The 22,152-nt window shown below is 47.7% G+C and overlaps 1 protein-coding gene across 1 annotated transcript; it reads left to right on the forward strand.

Annotated features, from left to right (window-relative positions):
- The first annotated feature begins 272 nt into the window (after window positions 1-272).
- Window positions 273-18,664, forward strand: LOC109884432 (transcription factor PU.1). Its single transcript, XM_020476393.2, has 6 exons — window positions 273-390; window positions 1,767-1,802; window positions 6,440-6,623; window positions 6,940-7,058; window positions 9,443-9,611; window positions 17,135-18,664. The coding sequence occupies exons 2-6, from the start codon at window positions 1,782-1,784 to the stop codon at window positions 17,431-17,433; spliced, it is 792 nt and encodes a 263-aa protein (XP_020331982.1). The 5' UTR covers window positions 273-390; window positions 1,767-1,781; the 3' UTR covers window positions 17,434-18,664.
- The last annotated feature ends 3,488 nt before the right edge of the window (window positions 18,665-22,152 follow it).

Here is a 22,152-nt window from a genome sequence, read left to right on the forward strand (position 1 = left end):
TGTTTGCAGGTGTGCTCATTATTTAAACAGGTGTCCTTCTTGGACCTCAGCTCACCTGTCCACCTTTAATACAGAGGAATGATGATACTGAAACTCATGGTGAGAGAGTAGGCTCCGCCTCTCCATTACACCCACCTAAACTGATGGTGAGAAATTTTACATAATGATAGAGTGACTAGTGAAGAGTCAGAGAGAGAGAGAGAGAGAGAGAGAGAGAGAGAGAGCGAGAGAGAGAGAGGGGGGGAGAGAGAGAGAGAGAGAGAGTATATAAAGGACTGGAGGAGCTTTCACCTGCCCACTCGTTCTGTCTCTCTTCCTCCATCACACCTCTCTCTCTGAAGGATATTACTGCATCAATCTGTCAAAAAACAACTTAAAGGACTCAAACAGGTAGAGATGTCCCTCCATCTCTCATTGAGAGTTTTAATTTTGCTGGCTTTCATTTGATGCACTTTTGCACTGTTAACCTGCTGTTACCCTGCTGTTAACCTGCTGTCCACCTGCTGTTAACCTGCTGTTACCCTGCTGTTAACCTGCTGTTACCCTGCTGTTACCCTGTTGTTAACCTGCTGTCCACCTGCTGTTAACCTGCTGTTAACCTGCTGTTAACCTGCTGTTACCCTGCTGTTACCCTGCTGTCCACCTGCTGTCCACCTGCTGTTACCCTGCTGTTAACCTGCTGTTAACCTGCTGTTAACCTGCTGTCCACCTGCTGTTAACCTGCTGTTAACCTGCTGTCCACCTGCTGTTAGCCTGTTGTCCACCTGCTGTTAACCTGCTGTCCACCTGCTGTTAACCTGCTGTCCACCTGCTGTTAACCTGCTGTTAACCTAATGTCCACCTGCTGTTAACCTGCTGTCTACCTGCTGTTAACCTGCTGTCCACCTGCTGTTAACCTGCTGTCCACCTGCTGTTAACCTGCTGTCCACCTGCTGTCCACCTGCTGTTAACCTGCTGTCCACCTGCTGTCCACCTGCTGTTAACCTGCTGTTACCCTGCTGTCCACCTGCTGTCCACCTGCTGTTAACCTGCTGTTACCCTGCTGTCCACCTGCTGTCCACCTGCTGTTAACCTGCTGTTAACCTGCTGTTAACCTGCTGTCAACCTGCTGTCCACCTGCTGTCCACCTGCTGTTAACCTGCTGTTACCCTGCTGTCCACCTGCTGTCCACCTGCTGTTAACCTGCTGTCCACCTGCTGTTAACCTGCTGTCCACCTGCTGTTAACCTGCTGTTAACCTGCTGTTACCCTGCTGTCCACCTGCTGTTAACCTGCTGTTAACCTGCTGTCCACCTGCTGTTAACCTGCTGTTAACCTGCTGCTAACCTGCTGTTAACCTGCTGTTAACCTGCTGTCCACCTGCTGTTAACCTGCTGTCCACCTGCTGTTAACCTGCTGTCCACCTGCTGTCCACCTGCTGTTAACCTGCTACAATGTGTAGTGATTTTAATGTTATGTTGATATTTGAATGCCAAACTAAACCATATTATATTTTATAATTACTCTTTTTGAGTATTTCTGACAAAGGTTTTATTTGTGTATCATGTTGAGCAGTTTGTTTCGGTTTTTGGAGTTACGTAATTCTCAAATTGAACTACTGCATGTTCCACTTTCAGTTACGGAACAGTCTCACGTGTGACATGATGTCTGTGCTGTGTCTTTCTCCTGGTATTCTGGTATTTAAGGAATGTGTTTAATGATTTTCAGATAGTGTTTGTCGACATGCTGGTATCCTGGTATTTAAAGGTTGTGTTTAATGATTTTCAGATAGTGTTTGTCGACATGCTGGCTACTCTGGAGACGGTAAGAGTGGGTTTATTTATACCTCAACAGACTGTGTTTTCTACCGTAAAAAGGGTCAGGGTGGTCTGTTTCTGTGTGTGTGGAAGCTGTGAATCCTTCTTTCACCCTTCTGCCAAACTCCCAGACTGACTGACGGACTCATAACTTCATGTGGTTGACTCCCAGACAGACTGACGGACTCATAACTTCATGTGGTTGACTCCCAGACTGACTGACGGACTCATAACTTCATGTGGTTGACTCCCAGACAGACTGACGGACTCATAACTTCATGTGGTTGACTCCCAGACAGACTGACCGGACTCATAACGTCATGTGGTTGACTCCCAGACAGACTGACGGACTCATAACTTCATGTGGTTGACTCCCAGACTGACTGACGGACTCATAACATCATGTGGTTGACTCCCAGACAGACTGACGGACTCATAACTTCATGTGGTTGACTCCCAGACTGACTGACGGACTCATAACATCATGTGGTTGACTCCCAGACAGACTGACGGACTCATAACTTCATGTGGTTGACTCCCAGACAGACTGACCAGACTCATAACTTTATTTGGTTGACTCCCAGACACACAATCAATGTACCGTAGCTATGCAGCTAGAATATTTCAAAATAAGTCTTTATTTTCTGTGTCTTTATATTGATGTTGCTGTGAGAGTGACCAACACTTGCATATATTTGCTAGTCAAAGCAGACAGTGGGGTTAAAGGTGTGTGTGTGTGTAGTCAAAGTAGCGAGCAGGCTGTTGTGCGTCTTCAGAACAACAAAAAACTGCCAGTTATTAATTACAGTACACTACTAACAGATTCTGGTCCGTACACAACTATTAAATATATACTACTGTGTATTATTATACAATAACTACAGATCAGTACTAACAGATTCTGGTCCGTACACAACTATTAAATATATACTACTGTGTATTACTATACAATAACTACAGATCAGTACTAACAGAACTTTTACAAGAGAGACCAGGGCCTGCGTTTATACAGTGTCTCAAAGTAGGACTTATCTGATATTGGAAAGGTGTGTTGTCAGTTATAGAATTCAAAAACCAGACAGTGATGTGAGGAAATATCACATGCAGACGTGATCCCCCTTCAGATGTGATCCCCTTTCACACGTGATCCCCTTTCCGATGTGATCCCCCTTCCGATGTGATCCCCTTTCCGATGTGATCCCGCTTCCGATGTGATCCCCTTTCCGATGTGATCCCCCTTCCGATGTGATCCCCTTTCCGATGTGATCCCCGTTCAGATATGATCCCCGTTCAGATGCGATCCCCGTTCAGATGCGATCCCCGGTCAGATGTGATCCCCGTTCAGATGTGATCCCCGTTCAGATGTGATCCCCGTTCAGATGTGATCCCCGTTCAGATGTGATCCCCGTTCAGATGTGATCCCCGTTCAGATGTAATCCCCCTTCTTCATTTTTGTGGGATTCCAGATGTCATTAGAATATGTTGATGGCAGTGATTTGTTACATTCATTGTTACAGTCCATGTTATAGTCATTGTTACAGTCATTGTTACAGTCATTGTTACAGTCCTTGTTACAGTCCTTGTTATAGTCCTTGATACAGTCATTGATACAGTCATTGTTACAGTCCTTGTTACAGTCCTTGTTATAGTCATTGTTACAGTCCATGTTACAGTCCTTGTTACAGTCCTTGTTACACTCCTAGTTATAGTCCTTGCTACAGTCCATGTGACAGTCCCATTCCTTGCTACATTCATTGTTATAGTCATTACTACAGTCCATGTGACAGTCCCAGTCCTTGCTACATTCATTGTTATAGTCATTACTACAGTCCATGTGACAGTCCCAGTCCTTGCTACAGTCATTGTTATAGTCATTGTTATAGTCATTGTTAAAGCCATTGCTACAGTCCATGTGACAGTCCATGTGACAATCCCATTCCTTGCTACATTCATTGTTATAGTCATTGCTACAGTCCATGTGACAGTCCATGTGACAGTCCATGTGACAGTCCATGTGACAGTCCATGTGACAATCCCATTCCTTGCTACATTCATTGTTATAGTCATTGCTACAGTCCATGTGACAGTCCATGTGACAGTCCCATTCCTTGCTGCATTCATTGTTATAGTCATTGTTATAGTCCATGTTACAGTCCATGTTATAGTTATTGCTACATTCATTGTTATAGTCATTGCTACAGTCCAGGTGGCAGTCCCAGTCCTTGCTACATCCATTGTTATAGCCATTGCTACAGTCCATGTGGCAGTCCCAGTCCTTGCTACATCCATTGTTATAGTCATTGCTACAGTCCATGTGGCAGTCCTTGTTATAGTCATTGCTACAGTCCATGTGACAGTCATTGCTACAGTCATTGCTACAGTCATTGCTACAGTCCTTGTTATAGTCATTGCTACAGTCCATGTGACAGTCCTTGTTATAGTCATTGCTACAGTCCATGTGACAGTCCTTGTTACAGTCATTGTTACAGTCCATGTGGCAGTCCTTGTTACAGTCATTGCTACAGTCCATGTGACAGTCCTTGTTATAGTCATTGCTACAGTCCATGTGACAGTCCTTGTTACAGTCATTGTTACAGTCCATGTGACAGTCCTTGTTACAGTCATTGCTACAGTCCATGTGACAGTCCTTGTTACAGTCCATGTGACAGTCCTTGTTACAGTCCATGTGACAGTCCTTGTTACAGTCATTGCTACAGTCCATGTGACAGTCCTTGTTATAGTCCTTGCTACAGTCCATGTGACAGTCCTTGTTACAGTCATTGCTACAGTCCTTGTTACAGTCATTGTTACAGTCCATGTGACAGTCCTTGTTACAGTCATTGCTACAGTCCATGTGACAGTCCTTGTTACAGTCATTGCTACAGTCCATGTGACAGTCCTTGTTATAGTCCTTGCTACAGTCCATGTGACAGTCCTTGTTACAGTCATTGCTACAGTCCATGTGACAGTCCTTGTTACAGTCATTGCTACAGTCCTTGTTACAGTCCTCTAAGTTATATTCCAGTGATTTTGTGCTTAGTATGTTTGAGCTTGAAGGTGTTTATATACACTCAGTTTATAACATATTAGGGTTAGGGTGAGGGTTAGGGTGAGGGTGAGGGTGAGGGTTAGGGTGAGGGTGAGGGTTAGAAACATTCGGACATGGACTGACCAGGTGAATCCAGGTGAGGGTTAGGGTGAGGGTTAGGGTTAGGGTTAGAAACATTAGGACATCGACTGACCAGGTGAATCCAGGTTAGGGTTAGGGTGAGGGTTAGGGTGAGGGTTAGGGTTAGAAACATTAGGACATTGACTGACCAGGTGAATCCAGGTTAGGGTTAGGGTGAGGGTGAGGGTTAGGGGTAGAAACATTAGGACATCGACTGACCAGGTGAATCCGGGTTAGGGTTAGGGTGAGGGTGAGGGTTAGGGTTAGAAACATTAGGACATCGACTGACCAGGTGAATCCAGGTTAGGGTGAGGGTTAGGGTGAGGGTTAGGGTTAGAAACATTAGGACATCGACTGACCAGGTGAATCCAGGTTAGGGTGAGGGTGAGGGTTAGGGTGAGGGTGAGGGTTAGGGTTAGAAACATTAGGACATCGACTGACCAGGTGAATCCAGGTTAGGGTGAGGGTTAGGGTGAGGGTTAGGGTTAGAAACATTAGGACATCGACTGACCAGGTGAATCCAGGTGAGGGTTAGGGTTAGGGTGAGGGTGAGGGTTAGGGTTAGGGTGAGGGTTAGAAACATTAGGACATCAACTGACCAGGTGAAACCAGGTGAGGGTTAGGGTGAGGGTGAGGGTTAGGGTGAGGGTTAGAAATATTAGGACATCGACTGACCAGGTGAATCCAGGTGAGGGTGAGGGTGAGGGTTAGGGTTAGAAACATTAGGACATCGACTGACCAGGTGAATCCAGGTGAGGGTTAGGGTTAGGGTTAGGGTGAGGGTTAGGGTGAGGGTTAGAAACATTAGGACATCGACTGACCAGGTGAATCCAGGTGAGGGTTAGGGTGAGGGTTAGGGTGAGGGTTAGGGTTAGAAACATTAGGACATCGACTGACCAGGTGAATCCAGGTGAGGGTTAGGGTGAGGGTGAGGGTTAGGGTTAGGGTTAGAAACATTAGGACATCGACTGACCAGGTGAATCCCAGGTGAAAGCTTTCATCCCTTATTGATGTCACTTATTAAATCCACTTCAATCAGTGTAGATGAAGGGGAGGAGACAGGTTGAAGAAGGATTATTAAGAACTGAGAGAATTGAGACATGGATTGTGTATGTGTGCCATTCAGAGGGTGAATGGGCAAGACTAAATATTTCAGTTCCTTTGAATGGGGTATGGTACTAGGTGCCCTGGGGCACTGGTTTCAGTCTGTCAAGAACTGCAGCTCTGGTGGGTTTTTCTCACTCAACAGTTTCATGTATGTACCTAGAATGGTCCACCACCCAAAGGACATCCAGCCAACTTGACACAACTGTGGGAAGCATTGGAGTCACCTTGAATGCTTTCAACACCTTGTAGAGTCCATGACCCGACGAATTGAGGCTGTTCTGAGGGCAAAAGGGGGAGCAACTCAATATTATATATATATAGACAGTATATACACAGTACGTATACCCTGACCGTTCTGTCTCCTCCAGATGGGTTATATCCCAGGCTGGCCCGGTCCTGCCCAGACCCCGGTAGAGGTGGACCTGGACGTCATAGAGGAATATCTACAGGAACACTCCCTGGATGTCCGACACACACCTCCTACGCCTCCTGCCACGCCCGCTCAGCAAACACACACACACTCACACCAACACCAGGAGACCAGCGTCATAGGTGAGCGTGTGTGTGTTTATTGATTGATTGAGTGGTCGATTGATTTAATTGATCGACTGATTGATTTATACATTTGTTTATTCTCTTATTGATTGATTAATAAACTGATTGCCTGATTGATTGGTTGATTGGTTGACTACCTGATTGCCTGATTGGTTGATTACCTGATTGATTGGTTGTTTGGTTGATTACCTGATTGCCTGATTGATTGGTTGACTGGTTGATTACCTGATTAACTGATTGCCTGATTGATTGGTTGATTACCTGATTCCCTGATTGATTCATTTGTTGACCTATTGATGTATTGTCTCTTCAGAGAACAGCTGGTCTGGTCAGTATGCCTACCAGTGGCATTATGACTATAGTTCTCCTAATAAGGAATATGAAAAACAGGCTCCGCCCACAGAATGGCCTCGTCTTCATGGCAACCACTGGGTGAGTACAATGAACACACCCTCTCACACAACATGCATACTGTAGGGGCCGTAATGCAGAAGTCTTCACAATATTATTATTTATGTATATTTGCACATTTGTATAATTTTAATATTTAGGCCATTCCACAATAGACATTTGTATAATTTTAATATTTAGGCCATTCCACAATAGACATTTGTATAATTTTAATATTTAGGCCATTCCACAATAGACATTTGTACAATTTTAATATTTAGGCCACTCCACAATAGACATTTGTATAATTTTAATATTTAGGCCATTCCACAATAGACATTTGTATAATTTTAATATTTAGGCCATTCCACAATAGACATTTGTACAATTTTAATATTTAGGCCACTCCACAATAGACATTTGTATATTGTTAATATTTAGGCCATTCCACAATAGACATTTGTATAGGAAAACCCCCTGTTCGTTCTCTCCATTAGTTTAGCATGTGTGCCATCATATGCCTGACATTATTGCTATGCTCATTAAGCAAGAAGAAGTCGATGGACTGTTCAATTCCTTTCCTTTGTAAAATGTTCATTGCTATATAAAAAGGACTGAAACTGAAACTGAAGGTTTTTAATGGTTTTATTGGTGTCAGATTCACTGCTTTTAACATTGACTCCTGTGGTGACTACTGAGATGGCTGCTCTACTACACAATACAACAGGGCTACTACACACCTACAACCCTCAACATGACTACTGAGATGGCTGCTCTACTACACAATACAACAGGGCTACTACACACCTACAACCCTCAACATGACTACTGAGATGGCTGCTCTACTACACAATACAACAGGGCTACTACACACCTACAACCCTCAACATGACTACTGAGATGGCTGCTCTACTACACAATACAACAGGGCTACTACACACCTACAACCCTCAACATGACTACTGAGATGGCTGCTCTACTACACAATACAACAGGGCTACTACACACCTACAACCCTCAACATGACTACTGAGATGGCTGCTCTACTACACAATACAACAGGGCTACTACACACCTACAACCCTCAACATGACTACTGAGATGGCTGCTCTACTACACAATACAACAGGGCTACTACACACCTACAACCCTCAACATGACTACTGAGATGGCTGCTCTACTACACAATACAACAGGGCTACTACACACCTACAACCCTCAACATGACTACTGAGATGGCTGCTCTACTACACAATACAACAGGGCTACTACACACCTACAACCCTCAACATGACTACTGAGATGGCTGCTCTACTACACAATACAACAGGGCTACTACACACCTCAACATGACTACTGAGATGGCTGCTCTACTACACAATACAACAGGGCTACTACACACCTCAACATGACTACTGAGATGGCTGCTCTACTACACAATACAACAGGGCTACTACACACCTCAACATGACTACTGAGATGGCTGCTCTACTACACAATACAACAGGGCTACTACACACCTCAACATGACTACTGAGATGGCTGCTCTACTACACAATACAACAGGGCTACTACACACCTCAACATGACTACTGAGATGGCTGCTCTACTACACAATACAACAGGGCTACTACACACCTCAACATGACTACTGAGATGGCTGCTCTACTACACAATACAACAGGGCTACTACACACCTACAACCCTCAACATGACTACTGAGATGGCTGCTCTACTACACAATACAACAGGGCTACTACACACCTACAACCCTCAACATGACTACTGAGATGGCTGCTCTACTACACAATACAACAGGGCTACTACACACCTACAACCCTCAACATGACTACTGAGATGGCTGCTCTACTACACAATACAACAGGGCTACTACACACCTACAACCCTCAACATGACTACTGAGATGGCTGCTCTACTACACAATACAACAGGGCTACTACACACCTACAACCCTCAACATGACTACTGAGATGGCTGCTCTACTACACAATACAACAGGGCTACTACACACCTACAACCCTCAACATGACTACTGAGATGGCTGCTCTACTACACAATACAACAGGGCTACTACACACCTACAACCCTCAACATGACTACTGAGATGGCTGCTCTACTACACAATACAACAGGGCTACTACACGTTTACTACACACCTACAACACTCAACAGGGCTACTACACGTTTACTACACACCTACAACACTCAACATGACTACTACACACATACAACCCTCAACATGACTACTACAAGTTTAATACACACATACAACACAACAGGGCTACTACACATTTACTACACACATACTAGACAGTACTACACATTAATAAGGAAAGAGATTGAATGTAATAATGTAAGTCAGACTGATATTTAAACTGTCTGACTGAGGGGACTGTGTGTTTCAGGAGCACAGCACCTATTCCAGTGAGACAACTCCCTGCAGTGAGTCTGACTCCTCCAGCTCCCTCTGTCTAGACTACCCTCCATCCTCTCCCTCCGACGCTCTCTCCTGCCCCCCTGCTGAGAGGAGAGGCAGGAAGACGAGCGAAATACTGCCCCTCACATCACACTCAGGTAACAACACTACACACACCAACAGCACTACACACACCACTACACACACCCACACCACTACACACACCCACACCACTACACCCACACCACTACACAAACCCACTACACAAACCCACTACACACACCCACACCACACACCCACACCACTACACACACCCACACCACTACACCCACACACACCCCCACACCACCACACACACCCACACTACTACCCACACCCACACCACCACACAACGACAAAAGCACACCACTACACACTACCGCACCCACACCATTACACACTACCACACACTACCACACCACAACATACACCCACACCACTACACACACCCACACTACTACCCACACCCACACTACTACCCACACCCACACCACCACACAACAACAAAAACACACCACTACACACTACCTCACCACTACACACTACCACACCGTTACATATACCCATACCACTACATACACCCACACCACACACCCACACCACTACACACACCCACACCACTACACACACACACCCACCCACACCACTACACAATGACAAACACACACCACTACACACTACCTCATCACTACACACTACCACACCACTACACACCATTACAAATACCCATACCACTACACACTACCACACCACTACATACACCCACACCACTATACACACCCACACCACTCAACACTACCATACCACTACACACATCCACACCATTACACACCCCCACACACTACTACACCACTACACACGACCACACCACTACCACACCACTACATACACCCACACCACTATACACCCACACCACCATACCACTACACACACCCACACCACTACACACACACACACCCACACCACTACACACTACCAGACCACCACACCACTACAAACTTCCATACCACTACATACACCCACACGACTACACACACACCCACGCCACTACACAATACCACAATGACAAACACACACCCACACCACTACACACTACCTCACCACTACACACTCTCACACCACTACACACTACCACACCACAACATACACCCACACCACTACACACACCCACATCACTACACACACCCACACTACTACCCACACCCACACAACAACAAAAACACACCACTACACACTACCTCACCACTACACACACACCCACACCACTACACACACACACACCCACACCACTACACAACGACAAACACACACCACTACACACTACCTCATCACTATACACTACCACACCACTACACACCATTACAAATACCCATACCACTACACACTACCACAAACACCCCCCACAACACTACACACACCCACAACACTACACACTACAGCACCACTACAACAGCACTACACACTACCACACCACTACACACTACCACAAACATACACCCACACCACTACACACACCCACACCACTACACTCTATCACACCACAACACACTACCACACCACTACCACACCACTACACACCGGCAAACACCTACCCACACCACTACACACACCCACACCAATACACACTACCACACCACTACACCACCACAAACTACCACACCACTACACACGACCACTACACGCGACCACACCACTACACACGACCACTACACGCGACCACACCACTACACACTACCACACCACTACACACGACCACTACACACGACCACACCACTACACACTACCACAAACACACAGCCATACCACCTCACCACTACATGCGACCACACCACTACACACTACCACAAACACACACCACCACACCACTACACGCGACCACACCACTACACACTACCACAAACACACAGCCAAACCACCTCACCACTACACACTACCACAAACACACAGCCAAACCACCTCACCACTACACACTACCACAAACACACAGCCAAACCACCTCACCACTACACACTACCACAAACACACAGCCAAACCACCTCACCACTACACACTACCACAAACACACAGCCAAACCACCTCACCACTACACACTACCACAAACACACAGCCAAACCACCTCACCACTACACACTACCACACCACTACACACTACCACAAACACACAGCCATACCACCTCACCACTACACGCGACCACTACACGCGACCACACCACTACACACTACCACAAACACACAGCCATACCACCTCACCACTACACGCGACCACTACACGCGACCACACCACTACACACTACCACAAACACACAGCCATACCACCTCACCACTACACGCGACCACTACACGCGACCACACCACTACACACTACCACAAACACACAGCCATACCACCTCACCACTACACACGACCACTACACGCGACCACACCACTACACACTACCACAAACACACAGCCATACCACCTCACCACTACACACTACCACAAACACACAGCCATACCACCTCACCACTACACGCGACCACACCACTACACACTACCACAAACACACACCACCTCACCACTACACACGACCACTACACGCGACCACACCACTACACACTACCACAAACACACAGCCATACCACCTCACCACTACACACGACCACTACACGCGACCACACCACTACACACTACCACAAACACACACCACCACACGCCGGCAAACACCTACCCACACCACAACACACACCCACACCACTACACACTACCACACCACTACACACGACCACTACACGCGACCACACCACTACACGCCGGCAAACACCTACCCACACCACAACACACACCCACACCACTACACACTACCACACCACTACACACACCAAAACCACTACACACTACCACACAATTACACTATACCACACCACACCACTACACACTACCACACAACTACCACACTACTACACAGACCCACACCACTACACACTACAACACAACTACACCCTACCTCACCACTACACACTACCACACACACCCACACCACTACACACTACCACACACACCCACACCACTACACACTACCACACAACTGCACACTACCACACAACTACACCATGCATGCTGCTGCTCCAGTTTCAACTTCCACCTGACTGTGCTGCTGCTCCAGTTTCAACTGTTCTGCCTTATTATTATTCGACCATGCTGGTCATTTATGAACATTTGATCATCTTGGCCATGTTCTGTTATAATCTCCACCCGGCACAGCCAGAAGAGGACTGGCCACCCCACATAGCCTGGTTCCTCTCTAGGTTTCTTCCTAGGTATTGGCCTTTCTAGGGAGTTTTTCCTAGCCACCGTGCTTCTACACCTGCATTGCTTGCTGTTTGGGGTTTTAGGCTGGGTTTCTGTACAGCACTTTGAGATATCAGCTGATGTACGAAGGGCTATATAAATAAATTTGATTTGATTTGATTTGATTTGAACTACATGCTACCACACCACTACACACTACCACACCACTACACACTACCACACAACTACATGCTACCACACCACTACACACTACCACACCACTACCACACACCCACACACGATTACACACTGCCTCACCACTACACACACCCATGCCACTACACACTACCACAAACACACACCACTACACACTATCACACCACTACACACACCAAAACTACTACACACAACCACACAATTACACTATAACCACACCACTACACACTACCACACAACTACACACTACCTCACCACTACACACTACCACACACACCCACACCACTACACACACCCACACCACTACACACACCCACACCACTATACCCACACCACTACACACACACACACACAACTACATGCTACCACACCACTACACACTACCACACCACTACCACACACCCACACACGATTACACACTGCCTCACCACTACACACACACACACACACACCACTACATACACCCACACGACTACACACCCACGCCACTACACAATGACAAACACACAGCCACACCACCTCACCACTACACGCTACCACACCACTACACGCTACCACACCACTACACGCTACCACACCACTACACACACGCCACTACACACTACCACAAACACACACCACTACACCACTACACGCCGGCAAACACCTACCCACACCACAACACACACCCACACCACTACACACAACCACACCACTACACACACCAAAACCACTACACACTACCACACAATTACACTATACCACACCACACCACTACACACTACCACACTACTACACACACCCACACCACTACAACACAACTACACACTACCTCACCACTACACACTACCACACACACCACTACACACTACCACACAACTGCACACTACCACACAACTACATGCTACCACACCACTACACACTACCACACCACTACACACTACCACACAACTACATGCTACCACACCACTACACACTACCACACCACTACCACACACCCACACACGATTACACACTGCCTCACCACTACACACACCCACGCCACTACACACTACCACAAACACACACCACTACACACTATCACACCACTACACACACCAAAACTACTACACACAACCACACAATTACACTATAACCACACCACTACACACTACCACACAACTACCACACTACTACACACTACCTCACCACTACACACTACCACACACACCCACACCACTACACACACCCACACCACTACACACACCCACACACCGCTACACACACCCACACTACTACCCACACCACCACACAACGACAAAAACACACCACTACACACTCCCACACCACTACACACTACCACACACTACCACACCACTACACACTACCACACACTACCACACAACTACACACTACTACACACTACCACACAACCACACAACTACACACTACCACACCGCCTCACCACTACACACACCCCCGCCACTACACACTACCACAAACACACACCACTACACGCTATCACACCACTACACGCTACCACACCACTACACACCGGCAAACACCTACCCACACCACTACACACACCCACACCACTACACACTACCACACCACTACACACACCAAAACCACTACACACAACCACACAATTACACTATACCACACCACTACACACTACAACACAACTACCACACTACTACCACACTACTACACAACTACCACACTACTACCCACACCACTACACACAACTACACACTACCTCACCACTACACACACCCACACCACTACACACACCCACACCACTGCCCACACCCACACCACCACACAACGACAAAAACACACCACTACACACTACCTCACCACTACACACTCCCACACCACTACACACTACCACACCACAACATACACCCACACCACTACACACACCCACACTACTACCCACACCCACACCACCACACAACGACAAAAACACACCACTACACACTACACACTACTGCATCCACACCACTACACACTACCACACCGTTACATATACCCATACCACTACATACACCCACACCACAAACACACACCACTACACACTATCACACTCTACCACACCACTACACACCGGCAAACACCTACCCACACCACTACACACACCCACACCACTACACACTACCACACCACTACACACACCAAAACCACTACACACTACCACACACACCCACACCCACACCACTACACACACACACACCGCTACACACAACCACACTACTACCCACACCCACACCACCACACAACGACAAAAACACACCACTACACACTACCTCACCACTACACACTACCACACACACCCACACCACTACACACTACCACACACTACCACACCACTACACACTACCACACAACTGCACTCTACCACACAACTACACGCTACCACACCACTACACACTACTACACACTACCACACCGCCTCACCACTACACACCCACGCCACTACACACTATCACACCACTACACGCTACCACACCACTACACACCGGCAAACACCTACCCACACCACTACACACACCGACACCACTACACACTACCACACCACTACACACACCAAAATCACTACACACAACCACACAATTACACTATACCACACCACTACACACTACCACACCACTACACACTACCACACAACTACCACACTACTACACACTACCTCACCACTACACACCCACACTACTACCCACACCCACACCCACACCACCACACAACGACAAAAACACACCACCACACACTACCTCACCACTACACACTCCCACACACTACCACAACATACACCCACACCACTACACACACCCACACTACTACCCACACTACTACCCACACCCACACTACTACCCACACCCACACCACCACACAATGACAAAAACACACCACTACACACTACACACCGTTACATATACCCATACCACTACATACACCCACACCACTACACACAACCACACAACTACACACACCCACACCACTACACACTACCACACCACTACACACACACCAAAATCACTACACACAACCACACAATTACACTATACTACACCACTACACACTACCACACCACTACACACTCCACACAACTACCACACTACTACACACACCCACACCACTACACACTACCACACACTACCTCACCACTACATACTACCACCCACACCACTACACCACTGCACACTACCACACGCTACCACACCACTACACACTACTACACCAGTACACACTACCACACCACTACCACACCACTACACACTACCACACCACTACCACACCACTACACCACTACCACACTACTACAGACTACCACACCACTACAGACTACCCCACAACTACAACCTACCACACCACTACACACTGACAAACACCTACCCACACCACTACACACACCCACACCACTACACACACCTACACCATTACACTACACACTACCACACCACTACATACACCCATACCACAACACACTACCACACCACACCCATACCACAACACAACACACTACCACAACACACTACCACACCACTACATACACCCACACCACTACACACCCACAAACACACACCCACACCACTACACACAGTGACACTACAATACACACTGGCACCACAACCCACACTGACACCACAGCACATGATGACACCACAACACAGCACACGCTGACACCACAACCCACCCTGACACCACAGCACACGCTGACACCATAGCACATGCTGACACCACTACATACTGACACCACAGCATAGCACACACTGACACCACAACCCACACTGACACCACACGCTGACACCACGGCACAGCACACGCTGACAGCACAGCACAGCACACGCTGACACCACGGCACAGCACATGCTGACACCACGGCACAGCACACGCTGACACCACGGCACAGCACACGCTGACACCACAGCACACGCTGACACCACTACATCACAGCCTTACTCACCAGTGACCCCTGTCTCACTCTTCTATCAGACCCACGTCCCATCCACCCACCCATCCATCCACCCACCCACCCACCCATCCACCCATCCAGCCACCCATCCACCCATCCAGCCACCCATCCACCCATCCAGCCACCCATCCACCCACCCACCCACACACACCAACCTTAATAACGAATAAACACTCATAAATAACAATATACTTACTTCCTGTATCCCACCTTTTGCCCCGACAGGAAAGAAGAAGGAGCGTCTGTTCCACTTTCTGTTTGAGATGCTACAGACCCCCTCCATGCGGAGCTGCATCTGGTGGATACAGTCCTGCTCCGGCACCTTCCAGTTCTCCTCCCAGAACAAGGAGCGTCTGGCCCAGCTGTGGGGCCGAAGGAAGGGAAATCGCAAGACCATGACATACCAGAAGATGGCTCGAGCACTCAGGAACTACAGCAGAACAGGAGAGATCTGTAAGGTGAAGAGGAAGCTCACATACCAGTTTAGTGAGGGAACACTGAGGGGGCTGCAGGGAGCGTGTTAGGGAGAGTGAGAAGGAGGAACATATGCTAGCACAGTTACCTGGCAGGGCACAAAGATAAATACTGAGTATTTGTAAGATGAGGAAGTAGAAGAGGAGGAGCAAGAGGAAGAGGAGCAGGGGGAGGAGGAGCAAGGGGAGGAGGAAGAGGACGAGAAGCAGGAGGAGGAAGAGTATGAAGAGGGGGGTGAGGAGGAAGAAGAGCAGGAGGAGGAAGAGGAGGGTGAGGAGCAACATCACCCTAACCCCTAACTCTTCTGTCTTCAACAGGTAGACACCATGTAGAAGCTAGGGAAAGGGGTCTTCAACATGTAGAAGCTAGGGAAAGGACCTTCAACATGTAGAAGCTAGGGAAAGGACCTTCAACATGTAGAAGCTAGGGAAAGGACCTTCAACAAGTAGAAGCTAGGGAAAGGACCTTCAACAAGTAGAAGCTAGGGAAAGGACCTTCAACAAGTAGAAGCTAGGGAAAGGACCTTCAACATGTAGAAACTAGGGAAAGGACCTTCAACATGTAGAAGCTAGGGAAAGGGCCTTCAACATGTAGAAGCTAGGGAAAGGGCCTTCAACATGTAGAAGCTAGGGAAAGGGCCTTCAACATGTAGAAACTAGGGAAAGGGCCTTCAACATGTAGAAGCTAGGGAAAGGGCCTTCAACATGTAGAAGCTAGGGAAAGGGCCTTCAACATGTAGAAACTAGGGAAAGGACCTTCAACATGTAGAAGCTAGGGAAAGGGTCCTTCAACATGTAGAAGCTAGGGAAAGGGCCTTCAACATGTAGAAGCTAGGGAACGGTCCTTCAACATGTAGAAGCTAGGGAAAAGGGCCTTCAACATGTAGAAGCTAGGGAAAAGGGCCTTCAACATGTAGAAGCTAGGGCAAGGGCCTTCAACATGTAGAAGCTAGGGGAAGGGTATTCAGGGGCTACAGAAGGGACAAGCCTTTGAACATTGACTTTGAACATTATTTGTAAATCTGAGGATTGTCATTATATGAAAACTACTTCATAAGTAGAGTTTGAATGAATCTCAAATGGCACTGATTATTTTATACACCTAATGAAGAAAATGTTGGATCGGATGATATATTTTTCTAGACTTTCTTTTTGTTTTAGATGTAGTCTTTAATCATGTGTGTTGATCAACCGGTTTAGAGAAGATCCATGTGTTTTAAACCATTTGTCTTTGTGTCCTATGATTTTAATAAAATGTCTGGTATCTGCCCTCATACTGTGATGGTGTTGGCCCAGCGTCGTCCGGGTTTGGCCGGTGTAGGCCGTCATTGTAAATAAGAATTTGTTCTTAACTGACTTGCCTAGTGATTCATATACACACTGCACATAGATATACCCCCACACAGTTCCCACGGGCTGTATGCAAAGCAACCAGGCAGACCAACAGTCTGGTTAATGACTAACAGCACCAGAGTAACTCAACACCACCAAAACACCACTGGGCTCTGCCGAGGGGAGGACGGCTCATAATAATGTCTGGAACGGAGTCAATGGAATGGAATCAACCACGTGAAAACCACCTGTTTGTGTTTTGATACCATTCCATGGACTCCGTTCTATCCATTATGATGAGCCGCCCTCCCCTCACCAGCCTCCACTGTTACATACACACACCTACTCACTCACAAATAGGGGAGAAAGAGAAGGTTGTTGTTAGATTAGATACGCTTGCGCTCTTGTTCAGTGTTATCAATAATATAATTTTACATCTGTAAGTCTTCATGCAAATGAAGGAAGTAACCAGGCTACACAGTGAACAGATTATGTTATATTTAAATAGCTTTCAACTTGACTCTCATATTCAAACGCTCACCACACATACAATTCCAGTAGGAGCCACAGCGGGGCGCTATTTCCACACCCACTCTTTGCGTTTTATGGCGCCGCCTTGTGTACTAAGCCGGTAATACCGTAGATCCCAGTATGAGAGGAGGATGGTATGATGATATGAACATCTGGATACAGCTCAATGTCAAAGTGGAATTATGTAAAAACTAAAAAAACTAAAAAATTGCTGATGTAGTTTTTTTTGTAAATGGTAAAAACATCAGTAGCCAAAACATCATTATAAATATGATAAAAAGTGAAAACATCATTATAATATGATAAAAAGTGAAAACATCATTATAAATATGATAAAAAGTGAAAACCAGCATAAAAAGCAATAATGGCATTATAGTGAATAGAGGTGTCAATATGACAGCAGTCAAAAATAGTCAATTTATATGTTGGATAGCATGCCGAATTAGTCTGATTCTTTGTCATCAAAACTGAGGTAACCCATGATCTCTCTGAAGTGATCCTGTGATGTGGTTTCTCTAAAGAAGAGTAACCCATACATGTCTGAGCAGAAAGTCTCCTTAGACACGCTCTCTCAACCGAATGCTCCACAGACTTACAGGATTGAAATGAACGTTTCCAGCTCATCAACAGACAGATCCCAGGCAGTGTCTCCTGGCTCTCTGTGTGTCCCAGTACAGTCCCTGATCCCAGGCAGTGTCTCCTGGCTCCCTGTGTGTCCCAGTACAGTCCCTGATCCCAGGCAGTGTCTCCTGGCTCCCTGTGTGTCCCAGTCCCAGTACAGTCCCTGATCCCAGGCAGTGTCTCCTGGCTCCCTGTGTGTCCCAGTACAGTCCCTGATCCCAGGCAGTGTCTCCTGGCTCCCTGTGTGTCCCAGTACAGTCCCTGATCCCAGGCAGTGTCTCCTGGCTCGCTGTGTGTCCCAGTACAGTCCCTGATCCCAGGCAGTGTCTCCTGGCTCCCTGTGTGTCCCAGTACAGTCCCTGATCCCAGGCAGTGTCTCCTGGCTCCCTGTGTGTCCCAGTACAGTCCCTGATCCCAGGCAGTGTCTCCTGGCTCCCTGTGTGTCCCAGTACAGTCCCTGATCCCAGGCAGTGTCTCCTGGCTCCTTGTGTGTCTCAGTCCCTGATCCCAGGCAGTGTCTCCTGGGTCCCTAGGTGTCCTAGTACAGTCCCTGATCCCAGGCAGTGTCTCCTGGCTCCCTGTGTGTCCCAGTACAGTCCCTGATCCCAGGCAGTGTCTCCTGCCTCCCTGTGTGTCCCAGTACAGTCCCTGATCCCAGGCAGTGTCTCCTGGCTACCTGTGTGTCCCAGTCCCAGTACAGTCCCTGATCCCAGGCAGTGTCTCCTGGCTCCCTGTGTGTCCCAGTACAGTCCCTGATCCCAGGCAGTGTCTCCTGGCTCCCTGTGTGTCTCAGTCCCAGTACAGTCCCTGATCCCAGGCAGTGTCTCCTGGCTCTCTGTGTGTCCCAGTACAGTCCCTGATCCCAGGCAGTGTCTCCTGGCTCTCTGTGTGTCTCAGTACAGTCCCTGATCCCAGGCAGTGTCTCCTGGCTCCCTGTGTGTCCCAGTACAGTCCCTGATCCCAGGCAGTGTCTCCTGGCTCCTTGTGTGTCTTAGCCCCAGTCCCTGATCCCAGGCAGTGTCTCCTGGCTCCCTGTGTGTCTCAGTCCCTGATCCCAGGCAGTGTCTCCTGGCTCCCTGTGTGTCTCAGTCCCTGATCCCAGGCAGTGTCTCCTGGGTCCCTGTGTGTCCCAGTACAGTCCCTGATCCCAGGCAGTGTCTCCTGGCTCCCTGTTTGTCTCAGCCCCAGTCCCTGATCCCAGGCAGTGTCTCCTGGCTCCCTGTTTGTCTCAGCCCCAGTCCCTGATCCCAGGCAGTGTCTCCTGGGTCCCTGTTTGTCTCAGTCCCAGTCCCTGATCCCAGGCAGTGTCTCCTGGCTCCCTGTGTGTCTCAGTCTCAGTACAGTCCCTGATCCCAGGCAGTGTCTCCTGGCTCCCTGTGTGTCTCAGTCTCAGTACAGTCCCTGATCCCAGGCAGTGTCTCCTGGCTCCCTGTGTGTCTCAGACCCAGTACAGTCCCTGATCCCAGGCAGTGTATCCTGCCCATAGCAACGTCACCGACTTGTTCTGTCTGCCCATAGCAACGTCACCGACTTGTTCTGTCTGCCCATTGCAACGTCACCGACTTGTTCTGTCTGCCCATAGCAACGTCACCGCCTTGTTCTGTCTGCCCATAGCAACGTCACCGACTTGTTCTGTCTGCCCATAGCAACGTCACCGACTTGTTCTGTCTGCCCATAGCAACATCACCGACTTGTTCTGTCTGCCCATAGCAACGTCACCGACTTGTTCTGTCTGCCCATAGCAACGTCACCGACTTGTTCTGTCTGCCCATAGCAACGTCACCGACTTGTTCTGTCTGCCCATAGCAACGTCACCGACTTGTTCTGTCTGCCCATAGCAACGTCACCGACTTGTTTTTTATTTCTTCACTATTATTCTACAATGTAGAAAATATTAAAAAATAAAGAAAATCCCTTTAATGAGAAGATGTGTCCAAACTTTGACTGGTACTGTATGTGATATGCATGACCAAAGGGGTTTGACTTTAAACTAAGTACAGGGCTTTCATCAAGGTTAGTGTTTCTGTAGGTTGGGGGCTTTCATCAACGTTAGTGTTTCTATAGGTTGGGGGGCTTTCATCAAGGTTAGTGTTTCTATAGGTTGGGGGGCTTTCATCAAGGTTAGTGTTTCTGTAGGTTGGGGGCTTTCATCAAGGTTAGTGTTTCTGTAGGTTGGGGGCTTTCATCAAGGTTAGTGTTTCTGTAAGTTGGGGGCTTTCATCAAGGTTAGTGTTTCTATAGGTTGGGGGCTTTCATCAAGGTTAGTGTTTCTATAGGTTGGGGGGC

The sequence above is a fragment of the Oncorhynchus kisutch genome, linkage group LG17 (assembly GCF_002021735.2).
Source record: "Oncorhynchus kisutch isolate 150728-3 linkage group LG17, Okis_V2, whole genome shotgun sequence".
Classification (NCBI taxonomy): Eukaryota; Metazoa; Chordata; class Actinopteri; order Salmoniformes; family Salmonidae; genus Oncorhynchus; species Oncorhynchus kisutch.